This window comes from Chenopodium album, chromosome 1 (genome assembly GCF_948465745.1).
Source record: "Chenopodium album chromosome 1, dcCheAlbu1.1, whole genome shotgun sequence".
Taxonomy (NCBI): Eukaryota; Viridiplantae; Streptophyta; class Magnoliopsida; order Caryophyllales; family Amaranthaceae; genus Chenopodium; species Chenopodium album.
Window position 1 is genome coordinate 2,040,707 of NC_137834.1, and position 27,253 is coordinate 2,067,959.

General features: G+C 33.5%; 3 protein-coding genes and 2 long non-coding RNA genes across 6 annotated transcripts; 3 read left to right on the plus strand and 2 right to left on the minus strand.

Moving 5' to 3' along the window:
• Positions 1-2,634: 2,634 nt before the first annotated feature.
• Positions 2,635-4,168, plus strand: LOC145626628 (uncharacterized). Its single transcript, XR_014111046.1, has 3 exons — positions 2,635-2,867; positions 2,978-3,055; positions 3,777-4,168. It is a non-coding gene; the product is annotated as an uncharacterized LOC145626628 (long non-coding RNA).
• A 474-nt stretch (positions 4,169-4,642) lies between these two features.
• LOC145626691 (uncharacterized) lies at positions 4,643-6,440 on the minus strand. The gene is made up of 3 exons (XR_014111059.1): positions 6,268-6,440; positions 5,422-5,562; positions 4,643-5,305 (listed from the first exon to the last, which is right to left on the minus strand). It is a non-coding gene; the product is annotated as an uncharacterized LOC145626691 (long non-coding RNA).
• A 1,145-nt stretch (positions 6,441-7,585) lies between these two features.
• On the plus strand, positions 7,586-14,586 carry LOC145626750 (nuclear poly(A) polymerase 3-like). The gene is made up of 10 exons (XM_081679258.1): positions 7,586-7,697; positions 7,795-7,872; positions 9,071-9,178; positions 10,841-10,903; positions 10,994-11,155; positions 11,341-11,454; positions 12,041-12,103; positions 13,011-13,316; positions 13,487-13,657; positions 14,080-14,586. Exons 1-10 carry the CDS (start codon positions 7,665-7,667, stop codon positions 14,449-14,451), a joined length of 1,470 nt encoding a protein of 489 aa, XP_081535384.1. The 5' UTR covers positions 7,586-7,664; the 3' UTR covers positions 14,452-14,586.
• Positions 14,587-15,525: 939 nt separating this feature from the next.
• LOC145626836 (pectate lyase-like) lies at positions 15,526-17,790 on the plus strand. Its single transcript, XM_081679335.1, has 4 exons — positions 15,526-15,815; positions 16,300-16,978; positions 17,076-17,318; positions 17,488-17,790. Exons 1-4 carry the CDS (start codon positions 15,622-15,624, stop codon positions 17,704-17,706), a joined length of 1,335 nt encoding a protein of 444 aa, XP_081535461.1. The 5' UTR covers positions 15,526-15,621; the 3' UTR covers positions 17,707-17,790.
• A 482-nt stretch (positions 17,791-18,272) lies between these two features.
• LOC145626933 (uncharacterized) lies at positions 18,273-26,845 on the minus strand. 2 transcript variants are annotated; one of them, XM_081679397.1, is made up of 13 exons: positions 26,687-26,845; positions 26,527-26,588; positions 26,363-26,431; positions 23,786-23,864; positions 23,612-23,679; positions 23,406-23,507; positions 23,061-23,150; positions 22,011-22,085; positions 20,638-20,670; positions 20,342-20,428; positions 19,679-19,741; positions 19,290-19,373; positions 18,273-18,627 (listed from the first exon to the last, which is right to left on the minus strand). In XM_081679397.1, the coding sequence occupies exons 1-12, from the start codon at positions 26,739-26,741 to the stop codon at positions 19,314-19,316; spliced, it is 843 nt and encodes a 280-aa protein (XP_081535523.1). In that variant the 5' UTR covers positions 26,742-26,845; the 3' UTR covers positions 18,273-18,627; positions 19,290-19,313. The 2 variants fall into 2 exon arrangements, with proteins under 2 accessions (XP_081535523.1, XP_081535564.1); XM_081679438.1 differs by having other exon boundaries at positions 18,273-18,646.
• Between the last annotated feature and the right edge of the window lie 408 nt (positions 26,846-27,253).

Below are 27,253 nucleotides of genomic sequence, written 5' to 3' on the forward strand. Positions count from 1 at the left end.
TAGAGAAGTATTCCCTTGCTTATTTTGCATCTTCAACAGCCTTTCATAAGGTTGAGCACTTTGCCCTTCTTCTTCAACCGCATTAGAGACCTTTCTCTTCACCTCTTCAATTAAATCTTCGACAAAAGCAAGATTACCCTCCCTTGAAGCTATTGAAAGGGCAGTATCATCGTTGCCATCTTTCTTCATCAGTATTTCACTTGGAACCATCCGGCATATAACAAACGCTCCATAGTAAGCTGCTAAGTGCAAAATGGTACCACCATTGGGCGTAAAACATTGGGTTACATCCAATGTTTTATCATCAAGAGCCTCAGTAATCTCAACAGATTTGCCCATCTCAAATGCTTTGTATATATTAGATGGCATAAGACCTACATGTATACAAATTGAAAATAAACATTTAAAAGCCAATTGATTGAGCAACCATAGGAATTATATGATACATTATACTAGGAAACACAATAGTAACATGCTAAAGTTAAGGGATCAATATATAATACACGTACGGTCTCAAGAATACCTATTTTTTTTTTTTTTTTTTGAAAACTCAAGAATACTAATTTAGACAAACTAGAAAATAGAAACCATGAAAAATATCCTATCAAAATACAATATTCTCCTAAATATATAATATTCCCAAAAGATATCATAAATGTATTTAATACATGATTTGAAATACTCTTGTACATTTTTTTTGAGAATCTGTTCCTCAAGGTTTAATATCACGATATGAGGTCTTTTACGTCAGGGAATTAACACTATAGAGTTGAGTGAAGATTAAAGATTCAATCTTTTTAGTGTTTAGTAATGACTTATTACACAAAAATAAGATTAAACCTTTCAAGAAGACCAGCTGAATTAGTTAAGTGAAGATTAAAGATTCAATCTTTAGTACGTGTTAGTAATGACTTATTACACAAAAATAAAGATTAAATCTTTAAGAAGACCAGCTGAGTTGAGTGAAGATTAAAGACTCATAGTGACTTGTTACACAAAAATAAAGATTAAATCTTTCAAGAAGACTAGCTGAGTTGGGTGAAGATTAAAGATTCATAGTGACTTATTACACAAAAATAAAGATTAAATCTTTCAAGAATACTAGCTGATAAAAACTTGGCAACCACAAAAATAAAATCTTTCTATTCATTCATATATCCATTTCCATTTACCTTGTGAGGATTCTGCCAAGTTAAGATGCTCCTCCTTAGACTTCATCTTGAGAGAAAACTTCATGTTCTTTGCTGGTATGAGCTCAAGTCAAGGGTGACTTTACTACAGCGAGTATACTTGTATTTTGGACGAATAAGTTAGGCAAATAAGAAATGAGTAAAAAAAAGAAACCATTTTGAAAAAATTAGGGTTTTGAACCCGACGTGAATCGAATACGCAACCTTTTGATCTGGAGTCAGACGCACTACCATTGGGCCACGGATCCCCTTTAAATGTTACTTGAAACAATTATGGAATAATATAAATTTTTAGTGTAGAATTTTGCTCCTTAAGAGAGCACTAAGAAGAGTGGTGGCTTGGGACTGAATTTAATTAATACAAGGGTACTTTTTGTATTGGTGAAGCAATAGAACAGTAGATGTTTGTGAACTTTTGTATGAAACATTTGAATTCAGAGCTACTTGTAGAGGGTTATAGCCTCATGCTTTCTTTTTTTTTTAACAATTGTAATCGAATAAAATAAGGGGTGCCTAAGTTTATCTCCTTGATAAAGAAACGTACTACTCACCCGTATATGAGTAACAATAAGACACGGCTCTAAAGTAGTACTCCGTAATAATATTAATATTGCTTTAGATTCGAATAATTGAAAACACTTAATTAACATGGAAGGCTGATTTGAATTTGATTTTTCATGAAATTGCAGTTGTCCAAGATTCTGAGGAGAATGAAGTTGAGAAGAAGCTACTATGTACCACTTGATAATGAAGCAAGTAATCAGATTGATGATATGAACAAGAACAAGGATAGTATAGCAAATCAACGTGTACGCGAGTTCGAGTTCAAAATTGGAAAGCATATTGTTTGCTTAACTGTGACCACCAAGGTCAAGAGAGACTAGTGTAGAGTGTAGATGCAAATCAAAGTTACTCAAAGACTAGTGTTTGAATAACAAACAGAACTAATACTTTGTGTGTGTGTGTGTTTGTAGAGATATAACAGTTGAATATTTGTGCTTCATAAAAATCAAACTTGCATTGTTAGGATTGTTGTACAAATTGGCTGTTTTCTTCGATTAATCCTATAACATGTTTATGATGCAGAGCTTTCTATCTGTCTTCGTTGTATCTAATTTTCTACTTCTTCTTTGAGCAAATAATATTGATTTCCAGGAGCAACAAGTGACATTGGCGCTGAAACTGCCCGTGTGCTCGTGTTGCTCTTGTTATATAATAAATTTCTAGCTTCTCTCTTTTTCTTATTTATTTTAGTTTAGCATTTCATTTCCAAAAGATAATTACGCCTGTTGAACGTATATAAAAAGTAATTCATCTTGGGTGGATCCGGTCCACAATAAACTTATTGTGGACCCAAAGTCTCACGTGCCCAAACCACCAAATAGAAGACAGTAAAAAGTCTCCAGCCCAGTCCACTAACCCTTAAACCCATAAAACCCCAAACAATTCATGCATCTTCTTCAGAGCTCGAAGTTTTTTCTCTCTCCTTCTAATCAATCTAGGGTTTATAATTCTCTAATAATCAATTAATTTCTCCGAAAATCATGGCAAATTCTTCTATACATTCAGTTGAAATTGTTCTAAATCAAAATATACAGGACAATGTAGAAAATTTTGATATCAACGTAATCAATTTCGATCTGAGCGATGATGCTCAAATCGAATGCTACTACGAAGGTAAGAATTATAAAAATGACTGATTATCTATTTGATTTTGATCAAACTGTGCAAATTTAATTTATTGATCATTGTTTAATTTATTGATCAATTCGGACCTGAATAAGAAGATGAAGTTGTTGAAGATGTAGAACAAGCAATTATTGATGCTGAGGATGAGAATGATCAACATGTAATACAAGTTCAAGGTATTAGAATTATGCGATTTAGAGTATATGCAAATTATGCAATTGGTTTTAGAATTCGATAATGTGAATGAATCAATTATGCAATTGCTGCAATTTCATAATGTTAAATAGGATTCATAAAATGTAAGTCAATTATTCTCCAATATCTACATGTATCAATTCATGCAACACTTGTTTGACACTTTAAATGTAAGTCAGAAGTTTTATAAAATGATAAGTATAATCACTTTAATTATGATATAGTCACTTTAAATGTAATATAATCAATTTTATAAAATTTCTGCAAAATAATAATCTTACATTTGGTGTACGGTATAAAAATTATTTCAATAATCATTTATGTGATATAATTCTATTTTATACTCTATAATCTTCTTTTTCGCATTATAATCATGTGTAATGCAGAGAAGGGGAGGGAGTTGTGTGCTGCATGTAGGCAGGGGAGGGGTACGGTTGTGAGAGTTTGATTGATTCGTATGTGGTGATTTAATGTATTTAGTGTATTTTGCACTGCTGCACTAGGCATTGTCTTATGGTGCTGTAACATTTTCAGTGGCCTCTTGTTTTTGTTGTAACAACTTGAACAAAGGGGGTGCTTGGAGGGGGGAGACATAGCTGAAAATAGTCTGGTTTATAATAATATAATCTGATTTATCATAATATAATCTGATTTATAATGATATAATCAATTTTATCTTGGCTATTATATTTTCACTTGCAGACAATACAATTTAGTTTTGAAGAGCCATAAATAGCAAAAGCAAGAAAATTTCTTGAAGAAAATTTCAAAAAGACCAACATTATTGTTGACAAAATAATCAAGGAAGATGAACAAAGAAGAGCAGCTGAAGAAGCAAAAGCAGCTGAAAAGGCAAAAGCAGCAGCACAACAAGCAAAAGCAACAACAACTGATGGAAGTCATCAAGCATTGTCATCGTCAGGACTAACTATATTGGATCCCGATAGAGCAACTACCAAAGGGAAAGATAACAAGAGAATCAAGGGGCATTATGATTTATACAAAAAGCCAACAAAAAGAGGGAAAAAAAGACATAAAGAATTTGGTTCCACAACTCCAAAAGTTCATTTGTTTTAGAATTTTTGGTTTATTAACTTTTCTATCTCATATACAACATAATCAATTTTGATTTGGCATAATCAGTTTGTATTTGACATAATCAGTTTTGTATTGGTATTTGATTGGGTATAATCAGATTTCAATTTTTATATAGTGACCAAAATAGGAGTCAATATTTCATACAAACTTGACCATAGAACAAATCTTCTCATGCAAAAGTAAATCAAATATATCTGTCAGCCATGTACTTAATTATGTAACCCAAAAGAGGAGGTGTTGTGAATATGTTAGCTTTTCATCTTATATACTCATATTTGGTATACTCATAATCACATATAATCTTATATAATCATATATAAGTTGTTAAACACTTGAATACTACTATTATGTAACCCAAAAGAGGAGGATGTTATGAATCTGTTAGCTTTTCATCTTATATACTCATATTTGGTATACTCATAATCACATATAATATTATATAATCATATATAAGCTGTTAAACACTAGAATACTATTATGAACTTGATTAATTGATTTATATAGATGTCATTACATTGTTACTTGTTAGACATTGTTAGACATTACACGTGTAAATGTCATTACATACCAAAAATATTAATCCATATTATCTACTTTTAGAACTCTACAACTATTTCTTCTTCTTAGTTGCTACAATTTTTTGTTTTTTGGCTTCGGGTTTCTTCATCTTTTCTACTTTTCGGGCCTTTTTCCTTCTGTTCTCTTCAATTGTCTGCAAAGTCTTTGACCTTTTATCTTTGAATGCAATCACATTATCCAACAACTGAGATCTCACTTTATTCATGTCTGATAATACAAGGCTTGCACATATACAAGCTCTGCATATCTTTCTATCATTCTCCTGAAAATTAATAATCATATAAAACATTATTCCTTACCTAAACTCTTAACTTTTTTCTAGCATACACAAAATGATATAAAGTAATAGAACTTACAGTATTCAAAAAAGGGCATTCAAACACATTTGAACCGTCAAACAACAACATATTGGTCAACACGAAAGCAACACAATCCAAATCCAAAAACAGCATATTGGTCTTCCACCTCCCTTCGATCTCTTTTATTTTAAAGAGTCCAATATCACAAACGATATTTAAGTGGATTAACTCGAAGAAATTTCCAATTAAATCAGCCTACAATAAAAAATAAAAAAAATAAAAATAAATTATAATTAGTATTCTTAAAATAAGAATAAAATACAAATATGAAAACCTGAAAAACTGTAGAACAAAAGTGAAGTATGAAATACCAATACTAATCCAATTTCTTCAACTTTTTTCTTATAAGAAGGATCAACCAATAGCTTGTTGTCAAGATATTGAATATTCTGCTCTTTAATATTCAGCACAAACAGAAAATAATGATGCTCAAATAAGACTGGAAAAAATACCTGAAATATTCAGCACAAACATCATTATATGATATTAAACATCATTATATATACACAAACATCATTATATGATATTAAACGTCATTATATGATATTAAACGTCATTATATATACACAAACATCATTATATGAAAGATGTGATATAATCACAACTGATATCTTATAATCATATTTATATTGATATAGTCACTTTTATATTGATATAATCACAATTGATATCTTATAATCATATTTATATTGATATAATTACAATTGAAATCTTATAATCATTTTTATATTGATATAATCTAATTTTTAATCATATTTATATTCATATAGTCACTTTTATATTGATATAATCATCACAATTGAAACTTATAATCATATTTATATTGATATAATCACAATTGATATCTTATAATTATATTAATATTTCGTCCAGTAATTGTTTTCTTATATTTGCACGCATAAACACACATTCTGCAATTTCTAAAGCTTTTCGACTAAAATCAATACACTAAAACTACGAACAACGAACACAGGAGAGAGGAAAACCAGTAGAATTAAGCTATTGTAAAAACTAATCCCTAAAAATCAAATCAAATACTAAAATACCTCTTAAAAATGAAATTTAAACACTAAAATTGAAAATCTAAAGTTAAATTAAACAGAATCGGACGATTTACACAAAAATTGAACTAATTAATCGAAAACCTAATTAAATACCTTTGCAAGGCCGCCCAACTGATGATCGTAATCCTCTTCGTTTACTCCAATTTGATGATCGTATCGCCTTCACCATTGTTGATTTTAATGAACTTCCTTCTCTCGCCTTCACCATTGTTGAAGTGTACAGAGAAGAACATCAAAGGAGGAGAGAGAAAAAGAAGAAAGAAGAGAGAGAAAATGATATATCAGGAGGAGAGAGGAAATTTAAAGGAAGCTTCCCAAAAAAGAATCTGTGATAGTCACGTGATGGAAGCTCGGTCCACAATAATATTAATGTGGACCGGGTTTATATTAGTCTTGACGCTAATTTATAAACCTAAACTTTTAGCCAGGTTACGAGACATCGACACTTGGCGTTTTAACTTTTCGCCAAGTGTCGCACCACGTTGGATACATTTAAATAGACTTCATAAGATTAAAAAGTTAATTTAAAATTCTATTTAGATACTTCGTTTAATTTTAGGATAAAATTGTTAATTTAGAATTTATTTTCAATGAAATACCAATATTTCAGAGATACAAATTGAATATAATTTTGTTATAAAATTTTCGATAAAATATAGCAAATCGTCATAAAAGCACAACAATTCCTAACTAATTTTGTATCAATAATATATTTAAAAATTTGACATATAGATTAAAAATTTATCTTCAATAAACAACCCGAGCATCACACGGGGCACAAAACTGTATATTTAAAGGGGAATTTTTCCTCGAGTTTTTAGAGAGGCACGTAGGATTTAATTTTCTTAGCGCGCCATGTAAGATTATAAATTTAAGTGGTAGCCAATTAAATAAGAGATTATTAATTTCTTTTACAATTAAATAATTCAAATGCTACGTAAGCAAAATTGGCGAATGAAATTTTAAAGTTTAAATGAATTAAATACAAAATATTATCTTTTGAGATTAGAAATTTTATTCAATATTTTAAAACTAATATAATAACAATTTTAATAACCTAAATATGAAAAATAATTTTTTTTAAAAAAATACTAACAAACCGTGCATCGTACGGAGTTATTGGGGTTATACAAGTAGCTTTTATGCAATTTTACTTAAGATTTAACCTAAGCACAATCAATCAAATCTTACTACTCCGTAGTCCGTACGGTCTTGTTTGTAGGCCAAAAAATAAATAAATTTTAGGAACGAAAAGAGTATTTGTTCCGTTGGGTAATTTTTGTTTCGAGAATCGGATACAGGAAAACTGGGAAAGCATAATATAAAATTCGGTGTTACAAAGAGCTTCATACAACATAGTTCGTATTCCGTAATACGAAACAGTTTTGTTAAAAAAAAAAAAAAACATAATACGAAACAGAGTACAAGGTTGAAGTCATTAACTAACCATACCATAATAATCAGTGTACACTTGATAGTTAATACTTTCAATGGATGATCATCGTTCTCTCTCCTTGCTTCAGGTACTTCTCCAATTATTCAATTCTTTTGGGATTGTTTATTTATTTTGGGTTTTGATTAAAAGTTCTAATTTTTTCGTTAATTACTTTGTTGGGTTAGTTCATGAAAGATGGTGGTTTGGTGCCGTCTTCTGAAGAAATACTCAAAAGAGAATCCATCATTCACAGCCTCAAGAAGGTCCCATATCTTTTTCCGTTTCTTGGATTTTTATTTGATTTAATTAGTGGGATTTTGCTTATAGCATTGTTCATATTATGAAATTCACGATTTTGGGTATGAAATTTGAGATTTTGATATGCAATTACCTCAAATTTCATGCCAAAATTCATTGTAATAGTGGGAATTTGCTTATAGGATTACCCATATTCAGAAATCTTTGTGCTTTTATCCACCTATTGTTACATTATGTCTTTGGTTGAATACTTGAATCCTTATTCGAGTCGAGGCATAAGGGTAATAGAAGTGGCCTAGATTTCTTCATCAGGAATTTATGTTTTTGAATGTTGACAGTGGTTGGGTAATTTGAGTTTTCTTATGCTAATATTGTATAAAAATGTCACCAAGATATTAGATGTGGAATTACTTTGCAGCAAAAAATGACATTGCTTCAAGCTTTGTAAAATCGAAGCAATCAAGTCTTTTTAAAGTTGTAGGAAGTAGTAATATAGGTTTTTTGAGCAAGATATAAATCATTTTTTTTACCCTTTCTTGGAGGTAGAGATTAATTTTAACTTTGTATGCTTTCTAATTTATATGATTGGCACATATATATGATACTCAAAGCCATTAGCTAATTTGTGGAGAAGTCATTAAAGGTCATGCTATTAAAGCTATAATGGTATTAGATTTTTGCTCATGATCCTAGTCAGAATATTGTTTTTAAAGTGTGTCTTCCGTCATATCCGTATGTGCCTTATGTTGCTCGGTAAGTGCCCAAGCCCAATTGCCCAAGTGTTAGACACACCTATTTAAAATCTACATTATACATGGTTGCGCAACATATGGCTAATGGGCGGAGACCACTGACTCTATTTTCCTTGGATCTTTTACCACTTCACCAAAGCAGAAATTTGAACTGAAGAGCTCTAGCCCCACTTGGAGTAAATTTTATGTTAGCAATATAGCAGTGGGCTTCTTGAATAGTTTTTGGTATGCTGTTCAAGGGTATGGTTCAGTTTTATAGCCATGCTTCTATGAACAGTGGTACTGTATACTCATATCTCCAACTCCTCATACAGCTGATGGTTTATTAAATTTGATAGTCATATGTACTGCGAGTCTGCGACTGCTTTTTCTTTGTGTTCTATGCATCTAATTCTATCTGTGCTTGTGTCCGTGGACTCACTAGCTCATGGTTATCAATTCTGTCCTGTAGATTGTTCAGCATTGGATCACAAAAGTTGCTTGGCAGAGGAAACTTCCTGAAAATTTAATTAGAGATGCATCAGCTACTATATTAACTTATGGATCTTTTGGTCTTGGGGTAAGAATGCTGTTTCTCCCTTGTACTATGTGCATGGTTTCATATTTTATCTTAGATCTTACACCCATGAAATCATTTTTCACAATTATGTTTTTGAGGTTATTGTGCTTGTTAGTATTTTCATTCTTTATACTTTGTGCTCAGTTTGCATTTTATGATGCTTAGACTCTTCTCATCTATTTTGAGGTCCTGTTTGGTAAAAGCCTCTTATTGATTTTGACCGATCCAAAACTCTCATCACTGCAAAATTCAGTTTTTGATGAAGTAGTGTTTTGGAGTAGGATTTAAAGGTAGAATTAGCAATTAGACCAGTGTTGCTTTATGGTACAAAATGTTGAGCTTCTTAGGAGCACATTAAAAAGATGGAGGTTATGGAAATGCGTTTGCTAAGATAGATGTGCGGGTAGAGTTCTAAGAGGTAGAATCAGAATTGAAGTTATTCGCAAGAAAGTGGGTGTTGCAAGCATTGCAGACAAACTAAGGGAAAATCGCTTGCGTTGGCTCAGGCATGTAAGAAGAAGACCCCAAGGTGTACTGGTACAAAGAGTGGGATCACAGAGAGCTTGAGTGAGGTAGAGGAAGACCAAAAATAACTTGATTGGAAGGAGTTAGGAAGGATATGAAGTAAATAGATTTGCATGAGAATGAGGTATTTGATCGTAAGGGATGGGGGAGGAAGATTTTTGTGGATGACTATTATGGAATAATCACTTTTGGTTCATGTAGCCGACCCCACTTATGTGATATAGCCTTTGATTGATTGATTGATTTTAAGGTAGAATTTATGTTCTGGAAAAGCTAAAGAAATAGCTTTTTGAGCTGTAAATAATTTATTTCATTTTCATTTTATTTCAATCCAATTTTTTGTTTTATAAAACACTAAAATATGAGAGCTGACTTCTAATAGCCTAGAAACAGTGACAGCTACATCAGTTGATAGGGCCTTGGGTTTTTTTTAAGGACCTTGAAATCTACATGCTAGTGAATTTATTATTTGAGTGATCCACCATATTTAGAAACTTATACTTTGTATAAAGATTTGGTACCTTACTAGCTAAAGTGAACTGGATTTTCTTAAATAAATGGTACGAATACTTGGTTGAAGCAAGCAAAGAATTCGCATTTATATCAGGTTGTGTTGTTAGATCCACTAGTCTATGCTTCTTTCTTTGGGGGGGGGGGGGGGGGGGGGGGGAGGGGGCCGGGGGCGTGGAATGTTTAAATTGCTTTTTCTCTGTCTGTTCTATTATCAACCTGGACTCAGGTTGCAGTGTTGGACACAGGTTTAAGCCGAGGACTTGGCCATTTATGAATTTTGAATTTAGTTGGTCCAAAATATAGTGTTGAATATTTATATCCGTTTGGTTGTGTCAAATATCCAGCATGATTATCTGAGGTATTAAATTACTGCAAATTAATGTAATCCTACTAGGGCTACTACATTCGAAGATTGAGTCTGCTCCTAAAAAAGCTCTTCATATATCTCAGAACCAATGCTCTGAATATATTTTGGTTCAACTTTCAAGAGATTAAGTAAATTAGGTTAATGGTGCATTAGACATACGTGAACACTTTTTTTTAGAGCTATTTGCATGGCTGGTGATTACTGAAAAATATAATCCAAAATGTTCAGTTGTAATTCTACTTTTATCATTTACCCAGGTTCATAATTCAGAATCAGATATCGATGTTCTATGTGTTGGTCCTGGGTTTGCTACTATGGAAGTAAGTTTCCTTTTTCATCTATAAATGGAATTGGTGAATCATGAGTGGCTTTTGTGTTAGGTTGTCTCATATCAGTATTTCGCATTTCAGGAGGATTTCTGTATTGTTTTATACAATATTCTCAAAGGCAAACCTGAAGTGTCTGAAATCAATTGCGTTAAGGATGCTAAGGTGCCGTTAATGCGATTTAAATTTAAAGGTGTCGCTGTTGATATGCCGTATGCTAAACTTCAAGTTACGTCAGTTCCTGAAGTAAGGGCTTTCTGCTTGAAGATGGAAAAATACTTTGTTAAGTTATATATGTAGTATATAGGGATAAATGAGAAATACATATATTTTTTTCATAATTGAGTTTGTACAATGTTTTAGTTTAAGTGGTACAACGGACACAACTTTGTAAAATTATTTTCTTGACTTGCCAAATATTGTAATTGCAGAATGTGGACTTGCTGAATCCAGTGTTCCTGGTCAATATTGATGAAACTAGTTGGAAAAGCTTATCTGGTGTACGTGTTAACCAATGCATCCTTCAACTTGTTCCAAACCTGGAGGTAGTATATTTTAATTTCAGTTTTTTTTAAAATATCGAAAATTGTGTCAATCCTTTTTGAACATGCTTCTTATGCTAGCCTAGTGTATGTGATTTGATTTGGTCAAACAAATTGTTGAGTATGAGTTTTTGCGAAAAATTACTACATGAGCTCTTAATAATCAATGTGGAAATACCAAGACCTGTCTAGTTGCATTTTCATCCAATTCTTTATTAGTTTATTGTCTTTTATAATTATTAGTTCGTTCATTCTTATTCTTCGTGGATGGCTTCCAGGATTTTGATACTGAAGTAAGATCCATTATAAATTTTTGAAAATATGTATATGTGCTTTGTTTAAGTGGGAGAAGAATGAATTTGATGGAAATTAGGATTTGTTGGTTTTGGTCAGGGGATAGGAGCTTGGCACTGTTGCTTATGGAGTTTCTCCTAGACATAATAGTTAGTCAATTTGATGAAAGATGTGAGTTGCCATATTTTCATAACATTATGTGGATCTTCTCTATATTGTATAATGACTAGTTACTTCATTTTTTGAGTATTCATTATATTATAGGTTTCTCATATTAATGGTTCATATGCTGCAGAATTTCCAGTCATTGCTGCGGTGCATCAAGTTTTGGGCCAAACAACGTGGTATTTATGGTAACGTAAGTCTTCTTTGCTCAATCTTTCTCACTAAGAGATGGATGTTTTGCCTTCAAATTTATGGGCTTCATGACTATTTATTAATCTTTAAAAGCATAAAACTGGTGTTTGTACCTGTAATTGGTACGACTAGAAGAAGAAGCTTGTGGAGTGCTACTTTCTTAACTTACTGATTATCAAGAAAAAAAGGGAAAGGAGGTTGTTATAAACTATCCAAAATAATAAATGAATCTAAGGAAAAAAAAAAAAAGTATTCCTGTAAAAGTCTTTGAAGAAAAGAGTGATAAATAAATTACTACGCCAAATCCTACGAAGAATGGTATTTGGAATTTAGCATTTTAAATAGCAATATAGCATGTCCTTTAAAGTCTGAATGAGGTGAGGATTTCATTAATATGACAAAATGTATTGCATCTGTGACTTGCTGAACATGCTCCTCCGTTGCATTATTTTATCTGGTTTGAAGGGTTGCCACTTTAGGCTCACTTTGCTCACATGCTATTAATATGAATATGCATATGCATAAGTCATGCTTCTACACACACACACATTATTTGGTTTGCACCGGTTATGTATTGGCTGTCTGGCTTCATTTAATTTGTGTACATGGTTGTTGCCTATTTTGATGATACTTTTGATGGCCTTTTGTCAGTCCTGATAATAACTAAGTACCACTCTAATTGGATTTTTAAAAAGTACCACTCTGGCTGGAAATGGACATTGTAACTCTCTATTTTGTTCTTAAATTTTATAACAAAAAAAGACACGAAAGAAAATTTTGGAAATAAGAGATTTCACTATTTAACATCTCGTATGCACCTTCAACGTTCTAAGTTAGTCTCAAAGGTTTTTTCCCTCTCCGTATTACCGTATATGCAGGATATTTGACTACTCATTCTTCATTTTCAGCTGTTTGGATACCTCGGAGGGATACATTTAGCTATATTATCAGCTTTTATTTGTCAAACGAGTCCAGATGCTTGCTTAAGTGCCCTTGTTATGAACTTCTTTAACACATTTGCCAGTTGGCCCTGGCCTACTCCTGTTGCTCTGCAAGATGGAATGATGCCAGTTTTGCCAGATGTGACTGAGAAAAGAAATTGGGTACCTATTAGACTGCCTTGTAGCCCATATCGATGCTGCCAATCCAACGTCACACGGAGCACATTCAACCGAATCAGAGCAGAATTTCTTCGAGGGCATAGAATCACCCAGGTTTGCAAATTTTTTTTTTAAAAAAAAATAAATAAATAAATCATATTTAAAATTTTTATATATTGGAGTAAAAGATACAATTATGTCTGTCCTTTGTCGTTTTTGTATTTTACATATTTCACTAACATATAATCATATATACTTATTATTTTCTATCTTTTATATTGCAGGAGATCCTGCAGCCTGATTTTGACAGAGATAGTTTATTTGAACCTTACATTAATGCTTACAGAAAGCTGTATCCCCGTTTTCTCAAAATCTACCTTTTAGCTTGTGCAAAAGATGGTTTGGGAGATTGGGTCGGATGGGTGAAGTCACGTTTTCCCTCCCTCATCTTGAAAGTAAGTGATAGTATTTGTTTGATATCTTTTGGGTTATTGGTGTTTTGAGCTGTGGGCAGTGCTTGTTTGATTGAAATTTTGGTTTTTTAGTCATGGGCTTATGAAATTTTGGTCGAGGCTTCCATAAAGATGGCCCTGATGTGCTCTTTTGTGTGTGTGTGTGTGTGTGTGTGTGTTTGTCTGAAGAATGCTTAAGAAAGAAAGTAAAGATAATAGAAAGTGCCTTTAGACTCCAGCAATTATCACTTGTGTGTGTGTGTACAAGTGCTTGAGTGTATGAGCGTGCACATTGTCTGCTTTTTATCCAGCCCCTGTTTGTTATTTCTGATGATTTCCCATTTCACTCACTCCGGTGCACACAGTTGCACACATCAACACTCATGATTGTCTGACGGTTTTCTCATGTTCGGTTTTCCTTGCAGTTGGAGGAGATCCGTGTTTCTTGTGACCCCAACCCCACAGAATATGCTGACATAGGAAATGTAGACTCAGAACCAAGTGTAGTTTTCTACTGGGGCTTGACAAGATGTATGGATATCAATGTAACTTCACTTGAGAAGGACTTCAGGGACAGTATCACTAACAACTACCGAGGATTGCCAGGGAAGATGGAACTGAGTATCGTGCCAGCTTCAGAGCTGCCAGACATTTTGCAGTTTCCTACCAGAAAAACAAAGGGAATGAAAGCATGCTGGAAAATTCCTGAATATGATCAACAAAGAATCCCTGTGTACTCTAGGCATCTTCCGAACTATTTCATTGGTTATGTAGCCAGTGAAGAAAAGATATGCTAGCAGTTGGATATAGGCTTACACAATCAGTTAGTGCAATTTTGATTCTTTTTTTTTTTTTCCCTCCGATTTCTTCTGATTTTATAATGAAATTGACAGAAAAAAGTTAATAAAATTAACAATAATTATTGACTGTTACTTGATGTACTTACTGCTAAGGCGATAACTTTCAAAGTTACAGTCATAACAAATTTTCGCCATAGTTAAGTCCTTAGAGTATCTTTAACTCTCAAACAGTCAAAACTTCACAAACCACTGCAGCAATCATTAACATGTGAAATGATACCATAGTTTTGAAGTACTATTAATTTGATAAGTATTTGCTAGCATTATAAGTCCATAACCAGCATTCAGAGGGCTAAAACATCATTTCTAGCCACATACTTTGTTTATGGTATCTTGAAACAACAATAGAAAGAACTCAATATAAGATGGTGTTTTTTTATTTGAGGTTTAATTAGAGACAATGGTGTTGCTATGGTGCGAACGATAGTCAGACATTTTTGTAAGACTACGAAAAAACAAATGGTGCAAACTGCAAATTAAAAGGATTGGAGGGAGTAAGCAAAAGGCTAACTGCAAATTAAAAGGATTGGAGGGAGTAAGCAAAAGGCTATATCATCGTAAATATTTTATACTACATTGTTTTCCACAATTTTATTTATTTATTTATTTATTTTTTAATGTGCGAAGAGGCTCACAAAGGGCAAATATTACTTGACTTCATATCTTTAATACCATCTCGTGACTTTAAACTAACTCACTAATATAATTGACCTCTATGATCCATTCCTACCGATAAGTTATGGGAAAGATACCATATCTAAATAAAAAAAAAAAAAATAGAAAATAATAAAAAAAAAAAAAAAAAACGCAGAAAAGAAGCCTACACAATTTTATTTTATTATTTTTTCGAGGAAAGCCTAAATAACTATTGGTTCCTTGATGATGCCAACTAAAAAAAGATATAATTATTTTTACACCCCATATTATTTATACAATACAAGTTGTCACCTTGGCTTACTTCTAATTCAGGGTAGGAGACAGAGGGATTTCCAACTGCTCAAATGGGGTGTTGATATAAATCTTCCTCTAATTACATCATGAATTGAATTAACCACATTACTAATTTATTTATCAAAGTATTTGGGTTAATTCAACCACAAAATAAACATGGAGAAACAAGATTTAATGTTTCTCTTAATGTGTTCTTTATCTTATTTCGTCTTGGCTTTGGCACAAAATACCGCTTTGGAGTCGCATAATTATTGGAAACTACGTGAACTAGAAGCTAAGAGGAAACTTGAGGGAGCCTACAATCCTCAACCCTATAATGTCACAAACCACCTTAACCTTCGTTCTCGAATGTGAGTTAATTATATTGTTTTTTCTCATCTCGAAATGTTATATCTATCTACGTCTCAATAAAAACTCATAAGGTGAAGCATGATGCATCAAGCATGCACGTAATCTACTACATCCATCTAAGATTAATTATTACAATGAACCAACCAGTTCGTCTTATAATTAAGAAATCACCATATCGACAAATTTACATCATTAAAAAAGATGTAAGAGAGGAATTTATGTTATATACCTTTAAGCATTCAAGTTAATTTGTATTTAATCATAATAAGAGATTGAAAGAGTTTCATAATACTCCTAATACATCACATACATGGACAAGGCAAGAACCCTTATTGTGTTATTTGATAAAATGAATTGACCCTTGGATAAAATGTTTATATCAAATGTGAAAATAAGGAATAAAATAGAATAAGGGCAAGTTATATTTTTACACAATGCATGTTTTCTATTTCATCTAATTTCATTCTCCTTCATTATGTGTAGTTTACAAAGCAGGTGGTTAGAAGATGAGGTAGGAAGAAACAACACAAGGAGAGAATTAGCAAAGAGATACAAAAAAGGATGCATGTATACGAATCCAATCGATGCATGTTGGAGATGCCAAGCTGATTGGGAGAAGAAAAGGCGAAAGCTAGCCAAGTGTGTGTTGGGGTTCGGAAGAGGGACAACCGGGGGCAAAGCAGGGCGCAAGTACTTGGTGAAAGACCCCTCAGACGATGATATGGTGAACCCTAAACCCGGAACCTTAAGACATGCAGTCATCCAAGATGAGCCATTATGGATTGTATTTGCTAAGCCTGTGATGAGAATTAGGCTTAACCAAGAGCTTATAGTGAATAGCAATAAGACCATTGATGGCCGGGGTTCACACGTAGTCATTGAAGGTGGGGCTGGGATCACATTGCAATATGTGGAGAACATCATCATCCATGGGATCAAGCTTAGGGACATAGTCCCGGGTTCTGGAGGACTAATCAGAGATTCAGCTAACCATTTCGGTTTCAGGACTCAAAGTGATGGGGATGCCATATCTATCTTTGCATCACATAATATATGGATTGATCATTGTTCATTCTCCAAGGCCTCGGATGGACTCATTGATATCATCAAAGGCTCAACCGCGATTACCATCTCCAACTGCCATATGACTGATCATGACAAGGTGACACTAGTGTAGAATATTCGTGGTATGCAACTACTAATGCTGTCAAATCTACATGATGCAGTCAATTAACTAAGTAGGTCATGTATATATGCAGGTATTTTTGTTTGGTGCATCAGACACCCATTATGAAGATAGGAATATGCAAGTAACAATTGCATATACTCACTTTGGGAAAGGATTAGTGCAAAGGATGCCAAGGTGTAGATGGGGATTCTTCCATATAGTCAATAACGACTACACTCACTGGCTAATGTACGCCATTGGTGGTGGCAAGAACCCAACCATCATCAGTGAGGGCAATCGTTTCATCGCCCCAATCAACCCAAGAGCTAAGGAGGTATAACATTATGTCATGCATCTAACTCATCTTTTAATTGACATTTTGCCAACATTTTAAGAATAACATATTCAGATAATCAATCAATAAACCTCTCTTGTAAAAGCAATGAGGATTACAGGGTACTTGATCAAATTTTTAGCTAACTATTGTTTCATTTTGAGCGTAGGTTACTCACAGACAGATACCATCATCACCATGGGATAGCGGGACATGGATTTCAAATAGAGACGTGCTGATAAACGGGGCTACCTTCTTGCAGTCACGCTCACCACTGCAGTTACAACCTATTGAAAGTAAGATAATAGGTGCAATGCATGGGAGATTTGCCGGGCGTGCCACAAAATATGCAGGACCATTGAAATGTGTACCTAAACGAGCTTGCTAACATAGTTGTACAAGGTTACAGTAGAAGAAATGTTTTTCTTTTGTTATTGTTTCAGTCTACATTTGTAGAAACAGAGGATTGCCAAATCGGACAAATTGTGTTATCAACAAATGACAATCTATATCCACATTCCGATTCTTAATGAACATCAAACGTCCACAAATGTTGTCTCAACGCGAGCATGACTTATTCTTAAATGATCAAATGTCCATAAATGTTGTCTCAACGCGAGCATGACTAATTCTTAAATGATCAAATGTCCATAAATTTTGTCTCAACGCGAGCATGACTTATTCTTAAATGATCAAATGTCCATAAATTTTGTCTCAGCGCGAGCATGACTTATTCGCATATCTTGCAGTCACAGCAAACACCAAACCACTATCGCTCAACCAAAAAACTCCTCCATTTTCATACTTGAATTTCTTCACAATGGCAACAATTGCAAAGGTTAAATCCTGTAGGAGAGGGAATTTACAAATATATAATGAAGTATTGAACACCTATCGCTAAAATCATACTCTAGCTATATACGTTAGATCCAGTGATAAATAAAAACTAGAAAATAGTACAAAACAAAAATACACAATGTTTCATTTCGCAGTGGTATACTTCACATTCTGCAATCTGATGCAAAAATATTCCGGTGGATATTATAGTATTTGAATAATAAAAGGTTCATTGTTAGATCTTGAGCTCAAGATGTACATCAAACTTTGAACATATGAGGTTATGCAAAAAAACATTCTGCAATCTGATGCATAATTTTTTTTAAGCAAGTAAAAACATCGCAATGGTTTTTCTTCCTACAACCTTTCTGCTCACTAATATATACGGTTTGTGAAATTTATTGCCATATATGACCTTCTCCAACAGCAGCCTGAAATTTCCAGAACTTTTAAGGCCTTGACTGAAGCAGACCTGAAGAGATTAAAACCCACTGAGAAAGGAAAAGTAGTAACAATAAGCATCAAAATTTGAGATCAAAATATTGCTTCCAGTAATTCTCACATTTTCCATTAATCATTTTTTAATATACTTTCACTTTATATCAATCAGTTTATACACATTTAGAACCACTGGCAGATCTATGTTGCAACCCAAGGGTGCACATTGAGTGTGGGAGACAGCCCATGACAATGTGCTACCAGCCTACCACAACTATAAAAAAATCAGTTGGTAACAAACTATACCAAAACAGTAAAATTTAATACTGCATTTATTATTGACACCTGACTACCCGAGAGTTTATTAGAAATTTTAATCTATAAGTTGATTTTCTAATCAATATCTTTTTGATTTTAGATTATATTAAATGACATGATATGATACTGTTAAAATATGGTGTTCACCAAATGACAATTAGATATCAATTGTGTATAATTTGTACGGTAATAAATTTCATGAAAAATGTTTCATCAATATTTATAATGATATGTATGTTGGTATGCCTTTCTAAAGGTTTTTTGTTTGTGTGTGTGCGTGTGCGCGCGCGAGCGCGTGTGTGTGCGTCTCTGTTATAAATCTTCAACAAAAATAAAGAGCCAAGAAGTGTTGGAGCAATACAAGTAAGATGTCCAAACCTTGTCAAGTTCGTATTTGGATGGTCATTCAACACCTTTGATGGATCTGATCTCATTTGCTGAGTCTGCGAGTGCTTTGAGGCCCTGAAGATGAAAAACAAAATGACATCATTAATATGTCAGCAATGCTCTTCATTGAAATTTTGCCTAGCTCTTAAGAAAAACAAATTATTGAATCATAACAGAGAATTAATTACTAAAAGTGCACAAAACAACAATATAACTTTTCCAAGGAGCTAAGATTAGATGCTAAACATCAATTTATATATGTCAACAGTATATATTGCAAGAAAATGGCTTCCAAGCTGCCACGCAAACAAAAGTTGGATAATAGAGACACAATTTTAGAAATCATCTTCATTGAGATCTTTGGGAAGTTAGGATTGAACCTGGAGGCCAAGAGCATTTGAAGATGGGAGCTGAGCACGCATTTTGCCAAGTTTCAGTTGATCCTGAGAGACATCAGTCAAGTAGCATGTCAATGACTCATATACCACATTGACTGGCAATTCTTACACGAGACAATCTCATAAGAAGTTAGTTGGCATAACACAGTTAAAAGCACAACTGAATGCAACTATGAATATATAGGATGATACATTTCTTGAGATGACTTTTAGTAATTAACCAATCAGTCTTGCACAAATACTAAGATTTACTGTCTATGTATAACACTTTGTATAAAACTAGTCCATTCAACATATAGCTTCTCATGAAGAAATAAGCTTGTCAGATAGAAGTCACACAAACATGGCATCACACAATATCTCATTTTATTGCTCATTCAACTACTAAACCTGCCCAACTCAAAAGCTCCTTATCCCTTTGCCAGTTTGCCTCACACGTATGCAATAAAAGGCTACTCAGTATAACAATGTCTAGCAGCGCAACAGATATTTGATTCCATTTCTAAAATTTATATCTAGCCCACAAATAGAACAGAAGCAGCTTCAGCAACAAGTTACAACAAGCAGATATACCAATGGTAATTGCCATGTAGACTTATTTATCAAACTGGCAAAAAGTAGGTTGTATGAACTCTAGAAACGTACCTGAAAGTTTTGAGAAAGCCCTGGCGCCTTTGAAGTCTTCCCATCAACAAAGTTGACCAAGTAATCCACACCCATAAGTGTAAGCGTCTGTAGAAACACAAATTATATTACTTGGAATGAATATGCATAGCTAAAACCATCCAAATTCCAGTACATGCTATGTAAACCATGTTGAAGTTTACTAGATTGCTCACTGGTTCGAGACTTCTGGGAAGTCGTCAAAACCCAAATTTAATGATGAAAGCCTTAAATAATTTTTTTGAAGCGAACAAAAAAGGTCAAAAGAAACACCATACCTGTTTCTCTTCGAATAAACCCATCTTGTCATCCTGCCAAAAGATAATGAAAATAAAGAACATGGACTTATTAATTTTATAGATGAAGTAAAAGCAGATTAGGATTTCATGCATCAACAAACTTTTTATAAGAACACATAGAAATTATTGCTGAAGAAAAATCAAATTCCAAACTAAATTCGAATAGCAATAATTGATAGAAGAAGCATCAGGTCTAACAGAAATCATCGCTTCAGATGACAAATACTGTAGGTTAATTGCAGCATCTGCAAACTAACAATTCTTTTAATAATATAAAAGAGATGCAAGCACAAGGAAGCAGAAGTCCCAAGAGGCCAAAACCCAAGATAAGATGATACAGTAATTACAGTTACATTTGGAGCACAACCAAAATAATTATTGCGTGGAATGCATATATCTGCAGAAAGGAGATATTCATGGCAACTTCACACATTGTAAGTTTTGTAACACACTAAACATAAATGGAGCATGACAATGACCAAGAGCTCAGGTTACAAATGAATATTTAGCATCTTACACACATGTAATTGGCATAAGCAATGCCATACAGAAAACAATCTGGCATGCTGGTGCACCTTATATTACACTACGTACATGCTAGCCCACTCACCAAATTGATCAATCAGGGTATATTGGAATAACTTAGGGTCCAAGTTATTTGTAGGACTAGTCATTGGTTTTATGTGATAAAATGATCGAGCAAGACTCCAATTTTTGGTTTATTGGTCAAGGATACTTGTTTTCTAGAAAAAAGCATTGTTTCTAGAAATATGAAAGCGGCTTGAGTTTATCATATTATTCTCCGGGTCTCATCTCTTAAATCATGAACTAATTATGGGACAATGTACATACTTTCAACCAATAATACTAAGCCTATAAAAAACATTCTCAATTCACCATTAGAAGGCCCTAACTTGCTTTATTATTTTATTTTTTCCCAGCATCATATAGATTTTGGGAATTTCATATATACAAGTCCCTCCAGCAGTCCAGCTAATAGGGCTTGTTTTGACTTAGAAGATCAAATTTGGAAATGTTTGGTCGTCAATATCTTTAAAAAAACACTAACTCCAGTAACAGAACTATATGTCTATTATTTATTTTTATTTTTATTGCAGAAATTTGCTTTCGTAGCATAATATATTACAAATATATAATTTACAGACATCAATGGTCAAAATATGGCTTTAAGGCTGCTGGACAGCAAGGGAGAATAAGAAATAAATCAAAAGACTAATTCAAGTTAATGAGGGACTCTAAGTCAAAATCATTATTCAACTCCACATGCTAGATAGCATGAACAACAATGTTAACAAAATTGGGATATAGGATTACTCATACAATCAACTCACCAAAATGGAAACCGTCTCCTGCAAGGAATATAGCTGCCTGGTAACTTTGTCAATATCACCACGAGTCTTACAAACCTGATGCAGAGGCATAAAAGCTTAGTAAATTATTCACATATCACCATTCCAACACTTAAATAATCACATATCAAGAATTCTCAATGAAGCCTATAGTTCCATTACTGACAGCCATATCTATTTGATATATCATAGACCAAAATCAAAAGGACAACTTTATTCATCTTTAAAATTTTATAAATAATCAAGTGCCTTCAGGATCCCAAAAATAATAGTCCAACACTCCACTGCCAAAATAAATAGTTTTGAAGGTCAAACTACATCATGTGACAAAACATTATCACGTAGAATCTTGTTAAACTTGCTTAAAAAAAATACCGATTATATATTTAAACCATAAGATATTTTGGAGACTGAAAAGGTATATGTTGACTTCTTTTCAGACAGAACTACAACTTAGTGGATATTATCTCAATGATGGAATTCTTGGGTACAAAAATTTCACCATCTATACTGATATAAAAGCCTGACCAGCCAGTTGGACTCAATAGAAGGTTGTTTCACATGGTTCAGCCATTTTAACAGATTTTACATCAAGCTTTGAGAAGCTTAAAGTACAAATAAAAATAAGTGCCACACAGCCACAGAATATGCACACAAATAAGGTCTATTCTGTATGTCGAAAATTCCAGAAATAGCTCGACAATATGTTCAAATAACAGATATAGCTTTTATTTTAAGAAAAAATGGTGACATGTCATGGAACAGAAGATATACACAATACACACGATAATCATAAATAAATTTCCAAAAAATTCAGAAGACGAAACCACTTAGGGCAATGAATTAACTAACACCAAACACTAGTCAATTGGTAAAGACTTTCATCACTCAATTTGCACAAAGAAGTGAAGGACAGCTGGCAGAGTAGGCATTTGTCAGCCAAGTACAAAAGATTGGAGATTATGATATGCAAAGTAGAACAAGTAGACCAGTAAAAGACTAAAAGTAAAGGGGTAAATATCCAAAGTCCACCTGATCATTAATATGTTTTGAGATCTCCCTCTGCTCATCAACTTTCCCATCCAGGTTCTCAATCCTTTGAGTCAAGTGTAACTTTACTTTCTGCAGAATAGAGAAATTCAACACACCCGTTAACAGGGAAGAGAGAGAGAGGGGGGGGGGGGGGGGGCAGAGATATAAATTTAGCACACAAAGAGCAGTAGACATAACAATTAATGAAAACTACATGATTTGCAACATAATACTGGTGGATAAAGACAAAACTCACAAAAGACCACACACAACATCAAAGATTGTATTGAAGAAAGTCATTTGATCCATGTCCACATTTTAAGCATAGGAAATTTTGCAACTTACAGCGAGTCTGTCAGTGATATTATCCAGATTTGCTGTCAAATTTGCGACTGCCGTTGCCATATTACGCTTGGTCACGTACATAAGATCAGAGAAAGAAAGACCCTGAGAATATACCATGAAAAAAAGCAATTTTGTCATTGATCAGTTTCCTCATGAGAAGGTAAATATTAAGGGGGACAAGCTGGCTAAAAGAAAAATATTCCTACCTTCCACCACATATACCCATAGCCCAAAGCACCCAAGGTTGCAGCCGGAAGAATTAGAGAAGAACCATCTGCTTAAATCATAGAATTAGCAAAAAGCAAACCTAGAGGCACCGACACAAACATATACAAAACAAAGAGCACTGTAAGAGCAACTGTTAGTTTAAACTGACATACCAATTCCACCAGACCCATTCACCACAGTAATTTGCCGCGATGAGGTTAAATTCCGAATCTCTTGTGCCAACCGGCGTACCTATAAAGGATTCTATGTGAGATTTTATACAAAAACAAACCCTTTGAAACATTCTATGGAAAAATGCATGGCAAAAAGAGTTCTCTCGGCCCTTGTTAGTTTCAAGGTTTGCAATAAAGAAAATGGAAGTTTTGAGGAGGATAAAATTATACACAACTTGGTAATCTACCTTACATAGAGTATGGATTCCCTAAATGATTAAATTCATACAGAAAATGGAAGCTTCTTGCTTGTCAGGGGGGCAGCTACACCACCAATCGCAAGTTTATTTCTTAAACAGACATAGTTCAGCAAATTAAAATTACTATTTTATATTTACAGCAATTTCTTCTTGAAAATAAAGGAGCCTTGCTTCAGATTAAACAAACAACATCATCCAATTAACTGTCCATTTTAGCACATTACCTTAAACGAAAGCAATGTCTAATTAATATATTATCATACAATTAAAAAGAAAAATGACCCACGTCAGCTCTCTAACAAAGACAATGATATTCTTTAACCTGCCTTGGCCCATGGGACTATGGAATGTCTCTAGTAAATCACATAGCAATTGATATCTTTAGTTTTGCTCCCCCACTCCACATGAAATCCAAGGAGGCAATAGAAAAAAGAAACTCTAAAAAAGTAACTAGTAACCGTAACTTTCCCACTACATCCAAACTGGTCCTGATGACCTGATCTATTTCAGCCTCTCCTTTTTCAGGTTTTACTCCGTTTCATGCCTAATAACCTCAAAATAAAAATCAATAAATAACAAAGCCTGTTTCCCCAAGAAAATCGACATTAATTAATACTTTACTTGCTACCTTCAGTCCTTCACATGATCGTCTGAGGTAAAAACATATAAATGCTACTCCCTCCATTTGCATTTTATATTTTTCGGTTGGAATTTATAGGTTGAGATAATCTTCTTAACTATTTTCAATACGTCAATCACTCACTCAATCAATCAAAACCTTAATCTCATAAGTGGGGTCAGCTACATGAACTAAAATTGATTATAGTCATCCAAAAAATCTTCCTCTTCCATCCACAAAAATAAAATAAAAAATAAATAACACATGAACATATGGGGCTTGTTTGATTTATTTCGATGGGTTTTTATAAATGTTACTAATACAAAACTAGAGATATTAATGGTCGAAGACATGCATCAACAAACATGAAAAGTTAAACCAAAAACATAAAAAATAAACAAAGGGTGTTTTTAGAGTCCCTTAGCTTATATCATTAAACCTTTAACCACAAATGTTTTAACAAACACTGATCAAATCTAATGTTAGAATCTTGATCTAGATAGCACGATCCTATGATCTTATATTAGCTAAACGATCTAGACTGGAAGTAGAATCTCAACATAGCAGGTAAGGCCATGAGGAACGGACAATCCTATTATTTACTTAGATCATTGATCAGTCAACATTGTACAAAATTGACTAGGATTGTCATCCCGTGTAACTGCGTACTCATATAAATGAACCCAAATGCAACCAATTATTTTCTCTAAGCTTAATGACAACCCAGCTACATAAACTATGAACTTTGACATTTTTTATGCTAAAAATATGCGTATTTAATCATGTAAAAACCATTTTATTCCTCCTTTTTTTTATAATTTTGTATCTGATTTAACAGATTCAATTCAAATCACATCATTATTGGACACAGCACAGTAAGCCCCCAATTCTATGGGATAACCTTGGTCCCCCTCCTAGACTAATGCCTATAAGGCTACAATAAACCCCCTATTCTATGGGATATCCTTGATTCTTCCTACATAAACTTTTATAACCACTCCACACAAACGAACAAACATGCGAAAAACAGAGGAGAACGAGAATATATGAAATCAACATTCAACAGTTGCAACTTGCAAGAACAAGTCAGGTGCATCGATTAACTGTTGTGAGGTGATGTTCCTAAATTGTGGCCAGTGCCCCTATGTTGTTGCCAATGGTGCACCAATTAGGTGCCTCTTAGCTGTTATCACCTAACTGCGTCTAATTATCCACTCAGCATTTGCCTAAAACTCCCGAAACATTTTTCTAAGGTCACGTGAGGCTAATTCAATCGGAGTCATGATTTGTCTCATTAAAAAGAAAGTGCACAGCAGAAAACAGAAAGGAAAATGAAATACTTAGATTATAATAAACGCAGAGTAGTCCTATACTTCTGCTAAATTCTCCCTAACTACACATATATCTTCATCCGAGAAACAAAATAGTGAACGACAGACAACTCAATTATGGTTCTTCAAATTCAAATTTCGTGCCAAACAATTAAACTCAATGCATCATACAAAATCTTTCAGGCTCTCAGATTAATCCACTGAAACCTTGCCAAAGAAAAAATCAACCTTTTCGATTCGCAACATCTCTCCGATTCCAATTTGTAACTACAGATATTTAAAGCTATAAATCTCTCAAAAAAAATTGTGCTAAAACAAACGACGACTATAAAAAGCATAATTGTATAACAGTTGAACAACCACAAACCTGTGCAGCCATTTGCTCAGAATCAGAATTTGCAGAATCACCTGAATTCTCCCAATTCTTCACCAAAGCCTGAAGTTAATTAAATCACAATAAATACAATTTCAGCAATTAATAACTCAAAATTGAGCACAAAAATTTCAAAAAAAAAATAAAATCAAAAATACCTGAAGTTCGCCAATTATGTCAGCTAATTTGCCGTTTTTGACAAGAACAGTTCCAGTATAACCTGCCAAAAAAAAAAAAAAAAAAAAGTGTGATCAGTATAAAAATAAAAATAAAAAAGAAAATTGGAGATGGAGGAGAGAGAAAGAGAAGGAGAAGTACCAGCTCCGATAAAGAGGAGGAGTCGAGAAACGCCCATCCCAGCTTGAAGCGCCATTGTAATGGAGGAATTTCGAGATCGACGAGGAACCCTAATTCGTCCGTCGTCGTAAGAAAGAAAGAAGAGGAGGAGGAGTTGAATTAATTAAACTTTTTCGTAAGTGATAAATTCATGGTTATATTAATTACGACTGGATTGTAGGTGCTCCACGATGTCGTTTTGATTAATTTTATTTTCTTTTGTCCACGAGTCACGGCTCTTTTCTTGACTCACGAGCTTTATTCAGCTTAAAATTTTAAGGTTTTTTTTTTTCTTTAAAACCAAAATTTTAAAATTATCATAAAACTCAACTTTTTGTTTTAACTAAAGCTAAAGAAAATGACATTTGACTATTTCCCTAAAAAAAATGACCTTTGACTATACATGGGTCAAATATTTTGAGAACGTGGATTAAGGAACTCTCACCTCAAAGTGTTTCTAGTGATTCAATGGGAATTGAATCCTCAACTGGTGCAATTTTTTAATGTAAATCAAGCTTAGTTAATGTAAATCCGTCTTGTCAAAAAAAA